The sequence below is a fragment of the Anolis carolinensis genome, chromosome 3, assembly GCF_035594765.1.
Source record: "Anolis carolinensis isolate JA03-04 chromosome 3, rAnoCar3.1.pri, whole genome shotgun sequence".
NCBI lineage: Eukaryota > Metazoa > Chordata > Lepidosauria > Squamata > Dactyloidae > Anolis > Anolis carolinensis.
Genome location: NC_085843.1, coordinates 119,130,163 through 119,141,403, shown reverse-complemented (window position 1 = coordinate 119,141,403; position 11,241 = coordinate 119,130,163). Strand labels below are relative to the sequence as shown.

The following is an 11,241-nucleotide window of genomic DNA, read 5'->3' as shown; positions in this document are numbered from 1 at the left end:
CATAAACCAGGAAGAATGTGTTTGGCCCTTCTCAAACCCCACAATTCTGAGTAAACAAGCCTCAAAGTTTCAAAAATGAACAAGTCTCATAATGTAACAAAACCTGAACTGATTATTCTTTTCAGGAATTTTGTCTATTCTGTTCTTCCTGGATGACTCTGCATCTTCTTTTCAGGCATCTCATTTACCAATCTAAAGAAGATATAGTTGTGACTGCTTTCAGCCAGCTCTCACTGGAAAATACAGGTCTGTCAACTGTTTAAGTGTGTGCAAATATCTTCAGGCATCCTCCACCCAGTCTTCTCCTTGTCACCTAATAATTATGACTTACGCTATTAGCAAAAATCCGAAGATCAAGTGCTACAGCATACATAATAGGCAAAGCCCTGGAAAACAAATTAAATACTGTTAACTGTGCAAATGATGGATTCCAGGTCTAAAAATACTACTTTAAGGTGGTGGGGAATCTGCAGCACCAAGCTATTTTTGACTACAAAACTTATTGACTCAATCTAGAATAGCTCACTGGAAGAGACTAAAACATCTGAAGGACCAAAGGTTTATTATTCCTTATATAATAAATGATTAATAATATAAGCATGGCAAGAAACACAAAAATATTCACACTTATGATACATCAAAAGACAACTTGTTGCCCTTGAGAGCCATTTATCTTGGTGCACTGAAAACTCTCAGGAATCTGGAAAAAGCCCATGCTTCCCAAGTGCTAATAGGCTCAAAAGGCACATGACTGGCACTCCATATTCTAGTTTGGGCTATAGTGTTAGTGTCTTTGAATTGCCAGAGGGCTGCATAAAAGATCTTGAAAGGCAGATCACATTTTCAGTGTCAGGCCTTGCTTTAAACAATTGAAATGAACTTGGAATTGGATTTCACTACACTTTTCTTTACTAACACCCTATCTATCTATCTATCTATCTATCTATCTATCTATCTATCTATCTATCTATCCATCTATCTATCTATCAAGCTGCTTCTTGTTTAAATTTCTGCCAAAAATAGAATCTTACCCCTCAAGGTCACTATACATACATTTATTGTTTTCAGCCTCCTCAGGTACCTCTTTCTAATCATTGTTTATAAAGAATGAGGAGATACAGAATAAAATCCAATTTTTTTCTCTTTAGCTTTTATGTCATCCAGATGGGCAGTGAGCAACCATTGCCTTTATATAATATTTAGTATTCTTTTGGACCTAAGCACAATTTTGGATAAAACACCTAGAAACACCACTTTATGTAATGATGTTTTGATATCAAGAGAACCAACAAAATTTACTTAGAGGAAAAGAATGTGTTTCTGTTAAGAGGTAACATATGTTAAGGGACAAAACATTCCTTTTTCTAGTCACATAATAATGTTAATCAGAAACTTACCAATTTTCTTCCTTGTGTGCTTGAAAAGCTCTCAGGAAAGATGTGTTAGGTTTAGGTAAATGTAATACAATGTGATTTCTAATACGAAGAAATCATAGTATAGCAATGTACTGTGAAACCAAAGATCAACAATAATGCCAAGAAGCAACCTCATGAATATTGCAATTATTCACAACATGAAAGGCAGAAGTCATGTTCTAGAAGTAGCTGCAGTTTTTAGAAGTAGCTGCAGACCAACATGGAATGGTGAAAGGTACTTCATGCAACAAATGCCACTTACATTAAACAGGAACACGCTTCTCAAAAGGGGAATGTCATTTCATCCATTATGGCAGGAGTGGAGAATTGTGTTGGGTTGCTCCAGTTGATGGATTGGATTACATCTTGGAAAGTAGGGTCTCATACAACTTCAAACTCCATCTGATCCTACAAGATCAGAATTTTCTTCTCCCATCATCATCATAAACATTATATAAAATACACTGTAGAATTAATTTAGTATAAAACTAGCTAACTGCTACGGCATAATGTGAGCTGAGCTTTGGTGAGGCACCAACTCTATATGGCAGATGCTAAAGATCTTGTAAAATTACAACTGCCATGATTCTGTACAATCAAAACATGGCAGTTAAAGTGGTGTCAAACAATCAATTTTAAACCCATGCCTTGTGTTTCTGTCTTAATCTTTGTGTATTTTAATATATGTATTTCATAGAAATCCATTTTAATATGTGTATTTTATATAATGTTTACGATGATGTGTTTTAGCTATTTTGTGACCTGCCTCAAGCCACAAGGAGAGGCAGGTAATAATAAAATTTCTACAATGTAAATGGGCCCTAGAAATTAAAAGAGTAATCTATCCTCCATCTCCACTCAAGATTGCTACTCAAAGTACACGAATGGCAGTGGAGAAAAACTGTTGCCGGCACAAATCTCACTTTCTCACAAATCTCACAAATAGTAAGATAGTAGTGGTTGGAGGTTCTCTTTTCCTGTGGTCCCTTAAAATTTGTGCACAACTCCTCAGCAGTCTAGCCACACATTCAACCAGTAGTTGAATGTAACTACTGGTAGACTATCCTCTCCAGAAAATGGAAGCAATTGCTCAAAATTGCTTATTTGGACTGGGGGAAAAGTTCTGAGCCAAAAATTTCACCATAAACCTTTAATGCAGAGCTTTCCAAACATTTCATGTTGGTGACACCCTTTTTAGACATGCATATTTTCATGACACCATAATTCAGATTTACTAGCAAACGGGAAGTTAAAACTTCCCCTTATAAGAAATATGGAAACATACATTAATTATAACAACAAAATGCATGGGACATAACATATCTTATGAAAACCTTTCATTTATATATATATATTTTAAAATACTTGATTTGCAAGATAATAACATACATTTCCAAGACTTTTGGCATTTATGGGTACGCTCATGTGACACACTTACACAATGTAGCCAACACGCTAAGATGTTATGACATGGAGTTTGAAATTTCTGCTTGAATGAAATCCAGATAAAAAGGATATTGTACTATAACAGTCTGGCATTTGTAAGCTTCTACAAAATCATGGTTGGCAACTGCAAAAGTGCATCTATCAAGATAAGAGAGAAAAATAATAAAAGTCATGACATGATACCTAGTATACACAGAATCAGCTTACACCTTATACAGAATATATTAAGGTACTAAAGCCTTTCTTAATTCTTGATTTAACCATCAGTATTACTTACGTCTACCATTGGTTTTATGGTTGCTTTCTTGCTTTACCATGAATCTTTGAAAATACACTACACATATTGTTGTAAGCTTTCTGTTTGAGCAGAATGCTCAGAAAGCTGCCTAGAATGCATGTGCTTTTGATTCTAACCATTATTTCGTTATAAGTCTATAGTTTTCATAGAAGGAAGAACTCTGTTGTATCAGTCATGTTTGTGTACTATATAAGTTGAACATTCTTTTTCTGAAATGTATTTGGGATTTTTCTGGACTTTGGAATACAGGCAGTCTGAGTTACAAACATCTGAATTACAAATAACTCATAGTTAAGTACAGGGGTGAGAAACAGAATGGAAAAAGAAAATACATGATCGGATTCCAGAGACAACAGGAAGTGACAAAAATCTACCCCTCGAAAGGAAATTCACTCCTGAAAGAGTTATCATGGGGAAAAGATGTCTCAGCCGAAACTTGTTTCCACAAGTCATTCTTTTCAAAATCTAATGATTACAGGGACAGAAAGTGAGGTGAAATCTTTTGATCAGGGACACAGACAGTAAAACAAACAGTACACCCTTCCCTATGCTATCCGAAGCTAATATATATATTTTCGGCTGGAGTTACACTTAAAAAATATACCTGTTCTGACTTACAAACAAATTCAACTTAAGAGCAAACCTACAGAACCTATCTTGTTCGTAACTTGGGTACTCCCTGTACCTGCAGTTCCATATATGCAAATAATGAGATATCTTGGAGAGGAGATCCAAGTCTAAACAGGAAATCCATTTGTACTTTGTGTACACTTTATACACATACCCTGAAGGTTGATTTTTTAAAATATTTTAAATAATTTTCTGCATGCAACAAAGAGTTTGTATACACCGAACCACCAAAATATCATTACCCCAGCCACCAATGTGAACAATTCCAGATAAGGGAAGCTCAAGTAAAATGCAGCTATAGAAAAAATATGGCTAATTTATTTCTTATATGTTCCAGAGATTTAAGCCATGTTTTTTATGCAGATGATTCAATTCCAAGCAAATTCTTTTTTACACTTCTTATGTTCTGAAGGAAGTTCCTTCTTATGCTCAAACGGGATTACTCAATGGTAAATATACTTCTTTTATAGGATGGCCGCTTGGATTAATTAGAATTCAAGCTGTTTCCTCTCACCATGATTGTTACCTTAAGTGGGCAGCGAACATTTCATCATAGGGTGGTTCCAGCACTTGCTGACACTTTTCTTCTGGAGATGAAAGCTAATAATAAAATTAATGCAATCAGAAAAAGGAACACCTTGTTAGACATAAATGAATATGAAGAATAGTCAGACTGAGGAAGGTAATTGGGTCTAAGTTTCTTGGGCACTTGGCGCAAGTTGGAGACAGTTCTTCACTTGTAAACAGGACAGCATTGACTTACACAACCAACACGGTATTAATATGCCTTTTAAAAAATCAAGCTTTTCTAAAAAACCTCCCAACAGATGGCGTGCACGTGAATGATTATGTTCTGATCCATGAGAGCATGTTTAAAATTTTAAATCCCATGGGGAAATTATCCATAAAGGTTATAAAATGGCATATAAATGAAAATTTTCAAAACCTGTTCAAAAGCAGAGAAAATTTCAGAATCCTCACCAAGAGCACCATGCAGTCTGTAACAGATTCTATGCAAAGGGCACTATGTAGCCTTGGTAACAAATGTAATACAATACATCTATTTTCATTAAAAATAACATGGTCCGGGACTTTAGATTTTTCAGGACTGACTATTCCAGGACATCTGTTTGGGGTTTATCAATGGGAGATTATATTTTGAAAACAGAAATAGAGAAATTATCCACTTCTATACAAATACATGTTTAATAATTAACTATAAAGTACTTTGTGTTCTACGGTGCTTCAGTTCACCACACAGCCACACAGTTGGGCTCAATGTCTATTCAAAGGTAGTCTGTCAACAAGATTTATTTTAGGTAGTTGTATATAGATAATAGCCTCCATCACTTACCTGAAGTCTAGGATTTGCAACATGAGGATGTTTAAATGATACCAATTCTGCACAAAATAATCCATCTTTGCTGTCAATAGATTCTAATACCTGGAAAAACAGGGGGTGGGGCACAACACATAAATATTGTGTAACACTGACATTACCATTAAGCAATAAGAAATCAACTTGGTTATTCTGATTACTTCTATTCTGGTACAGAGGGTGAGAAAACTCATCTGTATAACTGGAAGAGAATGTGGTATTTTCCCATGAGCCAGCATTGTGATTTCAGTACTACTCTTCACAAGCTTAAAAAAGGAGGGTGGACTGTGGTCAATGAAATATGACAGTGAGGGAATAATGGTAAAGATTTATGTTTAATTCTATTTCTATATTTTTATGTTTTTGTTTTTATTTTGTAACACTACTAACGTTTTCAAGTCTCTTTTAAGAGAAAAGGATATAAACAATGAATACAAAAATAAGTATTTAAAGTAATTTTTCATTCAATCAGTTTCTTGCTAATGATCAGTCAATATTTTAATGAATCAATCACTAATGAAATATAAATAATAACAATTTGAAATATATTAATAATCAATACTTCCCCCTTAAAAAATCAGAATTCAAAGAGTTGTACTTGTCACGATACAGACCCCTCTTAAAGAGCCACAGCAACTCGAATGGCATCTTGCTTCTCACCAAATGCAGAGAGCACAACCTTGTCATCACCAACACGCTCTTCCGCCAGAAAAACAAGCTCAAGACATCATGGAAGCACCCCCGGTCAAAGCATTGGCACCTCTTGGAACTATGTAATTACATGTGTCAGAGACCGCCGCGATGTGCTTCTCACAAGAGCCATGACAGGTGCTGATGACTGCTGGACGGACCACAGGTTAATCCAATCCACGATGGATATCAAGATCGTCCCCAAACGCAGACTCCAAGGAAGAAAAACAAGGGGTAAAATGAACACCCAAGCCCTTCAGGAGCCCTCCAAACGAGCCCTTCTCCAAACAACATTCAAGGATCATCTACCCACAGAACACCCCGAAAATGTTGAGGAACATTGGAACAAACTGAAGACCTCCATCATCACAGCCTGCGAAGAAACCATTGGATACCAAACTAAGAAACATCAAGACTGGTTTGACAATAACGACAAAGAAATCCAACAGCTAATTGATAACAAAAGGAAAACCTTCCAAACATGGCAGAGAGACACCAACTGTGCTGCCAAGAAAAAGATCTATGCCAGTGCAAAAACTGAGGTCCAAAGAAGGACCAGAGAACTCAAGAACATCTGGTGGACAAAGAAGACTGAAGAAATCCAACACCTTGCAGACACCCAGGATGTTCAGGGATTTCTCAAAGTCACAAAGATCATTTACAGACCAAGAAACCACGGCATACAGCCTCTACGCTCATCAGATGGAACCAAACTTCTGAAGGACAAAACATCAATTGCACTACGTTGGAAAGAGCACTAACAGAACCTGCTGAATCGCAGCTCCAATGTGGCCGAAGAGGCCCTCTCATAAATCCCGCTACAACAAACCAGGGATGAGCTTGCAGCACTGCCTAGTTTGGAAGAAGTCAGCAATTCCATCAACCAACAAAAAAACAACAAAGCCAGCGGAACTGATGGGATCCCTGCTGAAATCTTCAAAGAGGGTGGACCTGAGCTGATACGACAACTCCACCAGCTCATTGAAAAAGTGTGGGTGACCGAGAATATCCCAGCAGACTTCAAGGATGCCACCATCATCACCCTTTCTCAGAAGACATCCTCACAGAATCCCAGAACGGCTTCCGTCCCTCCAGAGGAACAGTGGACATGATCTTCACTGCACGACAGCTCCAAGAAAAATGCAGGGAACAAAACCAACCTCTGTACATGGCATTCATTGACCTTGCTAAGGCATTCGACACAGTGAATTGCAGTGCTCTCTGGACCATCCTCCAAAAAATCGGGTGCCCTGACAAATTTGTGAACATCCTGTGACTCCTCCATGATGACAACAGTCTTGGACAGCAACGGCTCCCAAAGTGACCCATTTAAGGTGGAATCAGGTGTCAAGCAGGGATGTGTTATTGCCCCTACCTTATTTTCCTTCTTCATCGCTATGATACTTCACCTTGTTGATGGGAAGCTTCCCACCAGAGTGGACATCATCTATCAGACAGATGGCAAGCTATTTAACCTCAGCAGACTAAGAGCCAAAACCAAGGTCACCACAACATCTATTATAAACTTCAATATGCCGTTGACAACGTAGTATGTGCGCATTCAGAAGAAGACCTACAAGACACTCTAAACACCTTTGCAGAAGCATACAAGAAGCTCGGTCTCTCATTGAACATCAGAAATTGTTGACCATTTCTGCTACCTTGGCAGCCACCTCTCCACAACGACACTGAAATACAACACCGCCTGAGCTCTGCGAATGCAGCATTTTTCAGAATGAAGCAGAGAGTGTTTGAGGATCTGTAGAGATATCAAGGTGCTTGTTTACAAAGCCATTGTCCTCCCAACCCTGCTGTACGCCTGCGAAATGTGGACGGTCTACAGACATCACACTCAACTCCTTAGAGCGTTTCCATCAGCGCTGCCTCAGAAAAATCCTGCAAATCTCTTTGGAAGACAGGCGGACAAATGTCAGCGTGTTTGAGGAAGCAAAGATCACCAGTATTGAAGCGATGCTCCTACGCCATCAACTCCGCTGGACTGGCCACGTTGTCCGAATGCCTGATCACCGTCTCCCAAAGCAGCTACTCTACTCCAAACTCAAGAACGGGAAATGTAATGTTGGTGGGCAGGAAAAAAGGTTTAAAGATGGGCTTAAAGCCAACCTTAAAAACTGTGGCATAGACACTGACAACTGGGAAGCCCTGGCCCTTGAGTGCTCTAATTGGAGGTCAGCTGTGACCAGCAGTGCTGCGGAGTTCGAAGAGGCACGAATGGAGAGCTTAAGGGAGAAACGTGCCAAGAAGAAGGCCTGTCAAGCCAACCCTGACCGGGACCGCCTTCCACCTGGAAATCGATGTCCTCACTGCAGGAGAACATGCAGATCAAGAATAGGTCTCTTCAGCCATCTGCGGATCCATCCCCAAGATAGCGAAGATGGAGGACCATCATCCTCGAACTACGAGGGATCGCCTAAGTAAGTATAGTGAATAATGAATGACATATCCTTGACCAAAAGAGAGAGAAAATAAATTGCCCCAAATGTAACTTAAATTGTTTCAGAAATTTGAGAATCTTATATTTTAAAAAAATATTCAAAAACTTTATTTCTATGTTTTATCTAATGTGCTGCAGCCTCAGTGAAAATTAGCAAATAAAATGTTTTTAACAAGACTATTAAAGATGACATGTTTTTAGTTGTTTCAGTGTATCTCCAATAAAGCATTGTTTGTTTCTGAAACTCTGTTGCACAACTAGTGAGATGAGAGTTTTTTTGGAGCAAAAAATATTGTAACAGTTGAACCACATCAGATGAAAAATTGTTAAAAATTTGCTTACCTGCTGTAAGTATTGGTTTATGGTGATGTGCGCCATTAGGTCAAAAGTGAACACACACTTTTTACTGAAAAGATAACAAAAATACAAGTATTGATCACTATAACAATGAAAAAAATACTTGTTATCATAATAGGCTGTCCTGGATTTGGGGGAGGGGAGTGACCAAATTGGGCTGAATGAGGGCTAAAAATACTTTTGTAAAAAAAAGAACATATTTGACTAAGGCCTTGTTAAGAGAGGTATAGATGTATTACATTACTATTAATATAATCCTAGGTTGCTGTGAATTTTCCGGGCTGCATGGCCCTGTTCCAGAAGCATTCTCTCCTGACATTTTGCCCACATCTATGGCAGGCATACTCAGGGGGTTGTGAGGTCTGTTGAAAACTAGGCAAGTGGGGTTTATATATCTAAGGAATGTCCAGGGTGGAAGAAAGAACTTTTGTTCTTTTTCCATTGCATTATATTATTAATTTTAAATTTTTAATAATAATGTTTTAATAATTATTTTAAATGAATGTTACTGTTGTTTATATAATTTATGTCTGATTTCTGCTATGTTAGATTGTTCCTTGGAGAAATTGTTGTTTGTTTTATGTTTCTTATTTATGAATTAGATCTGGCATTAAAAGTTTCCCATCTTATGTTGTGAATCCGCCCTGAGTCCACTTGGGGAGAGAGGGCGAAATATAAATAAAGTTATTATTATTATTTACTATTGAACATTAAGGCCCCTTCTACACAGCTGTATAAAATCCCACATTATCTGCTTTGAACTGAGTTATATGACAGTGTGGGCGCAGAGAGCCCAGTTCAAAGCAGATATTGTGGATTATCTGCCTTGATATTCTGGGTTATATGGCTGTGGGAAGAGCCCCAAGAAAACAAAAATAAGGACCACGGGTGACTTATATAATTTTAAAGTGGATGAAGAAGATACTGAAATAGTTCAAGATTTTCCATCCAAAGTAGTTCGAGATTTTCCATCCAAAGTAGTTCAAGCTTTTCCATCCCTTGGCTCAATCAACACTCAGAATGGAGTCAAGAAATCTGAAGAAGTCTAGGCTCTGGAAAGGGCAATTATGAAGGAATGAGATAAGATCCTGAAGTATAACGATATATCATTGAATACTTAAGTTAGGATCGTCCATGCCATAGTATTTCCAATTTCCACGTATGATTGTGAAAAATTGGAGAGAAAAAGAATGAAGTCATTTGAGATGTGTTGGAGAGCTCCGTGGGTACCGCACATTGGTAAAACATCTAAATAAAAGGGCCCTAAAGCAAATTAAATCTGAATAAAACCCTAGGGGGGGGGGGAACCCTAGAAGCTAAGGGGACTAAGCTGAGACTATCATACTTTGGCCCTATCATGATTCACTGGAAAAAATCACGTCCAAGAAAGCAGGGGATCATATTGTTTGAAATGCAAGACTCCCCTCCCACTATTATTTCTTCTTGGCACTCTGCAATGGCATTATTTCTAAAAGATGCAAGACAGACAGGAAAGGCTCTCGACACTCTGCACACTCTCAATGAATTGTTTGAAAAAAAAGAAAAAGAAAGAAAGAACATGCAGCTATTTTAAAAGGCTTCATGGCTCCAGCCTCTGTGGCCTGAAAAAGTAAAACAGCATTTCATGTTTCAGAAACAAGAAACAAGACTTTGGGTTGCTGTGAGTTTTCCGGGCTGTATGGCCATGTTCCAGAAGCATTATCTTTTGACGTTTTGCCTGCATCTATGGAAGGCATCTTCAGAGATTGTGAGTCTGTTGAAAACTAGGCAAGTGGGGTTTATATATCTATGGAATGTCCAGGGTTGGAGAAAGAACTCTTGTCTGTTTGAGGAAATTGTGAATGTTGCAACTGGCCAGCTTGATTAGCATTGAATAGCCTTGCAGCTTCAAAGCCTGACTGCTTCCTTTGTTAGGAGGTGTTAGATGGCACTGGTTGTTTTCTGTCTGGAATTCCCCTGAGTGTTGTTCTTCATTTACTGTCGTGATAAGAGTTTTTAAATACTGCGAGCCAGATTTTGTTCATTTTCATTATTTTCTCCTTTCCTTTGCAGCCAGTCCTTAAAGCTGCAAGGCCATTCAATGCTAATCAAGGTGGCCAACTGCTACATTAACATTTGCCTCAAACAGGCAAGAGTTCTTTCTCCCACCCGGGACTTTCCACAGATATATAAACCCCTCTTGCCTAGTTTTCAACAGACCTCACAACCTCTGAGGATGCCTGTCATAAATGCTGGCGAAACGTCAGAAAAGAATGCTTCACAGCCCGGAAAACTCAAAGCAACCCAGTGATTCTGGCCATGAAAGCCTTCGAAAACAAAACGAGACCTGGGTTTGAGATCATCTCGCCGCCATATTGTAGAACGCGCATGCGTACAATACCTGCCCTCTATCCACACACTCACCGCCTTTATCCTCTTTAACCCGATTCCACAGGCGCGTCGCCACGAGGCCAGCTTCGGTCCATAAGAAGGTTCATCGGGAGAGAAGCGGAAGCTTTTTTTTTTCCTCAAAGGGGGACTTCCTTTCTGCTGACGGAAATCCCGCTCCTTCGCTGATTGGCTGCCAAGCCCC

At 38.6% G+C, this 11,241-nt stretch overlaps 1 protein-coding gene across 4 annotated transcripts in view; it reads right to left on the bottom strand.

Moving 5' to 3' along the window:
• pcid2 (PCI domain containing 2) overlaps positions 1–11,241 on the bottom strand; it is a 22,299-nt gene extending 11,058 nt beyond the window's left edge. Inside the window, exons 1-7 of one of the 4 annotated variants that reach the window (XM_008107019.3) lie at positions 11,073–11,241; positions 8,655–8,718; positions 5,144–5,233; positions 4,316–4,389; positions 2,934–2,999; positions 1,398–1,439; positions 332–386 (exon numbers count right to left, since the gene is read on the bottom strand). In XM_008107019.3, the coding sequence (XP_008105226.1) occupies positions 332–386; positions 1,398–1,439; positions 2,934–2,999; positions 4,316–4,389; positions 5,144–5,233; positions 8,655–8,690 (363 nt within the window). In that variant the 5' untranslated portion in view covers positions 8,691–8,718; positions 11,073–11,241. Of the gene's footprint in view, positions 1–331; positions 387–1,397; positions 1,440–1,677; positions 2,908–2,933; positions 3,000–4,303; positions 4,390–5,143; positions 5,234–8,654; positions 8,719–10,995; positions 11,046–11,072 lie in introns of those variants that run through there. The other 3 variants (XM_003218731.2, XM_062977293.1, XM_062977292.1) reach the window with 3 other exon arrangements.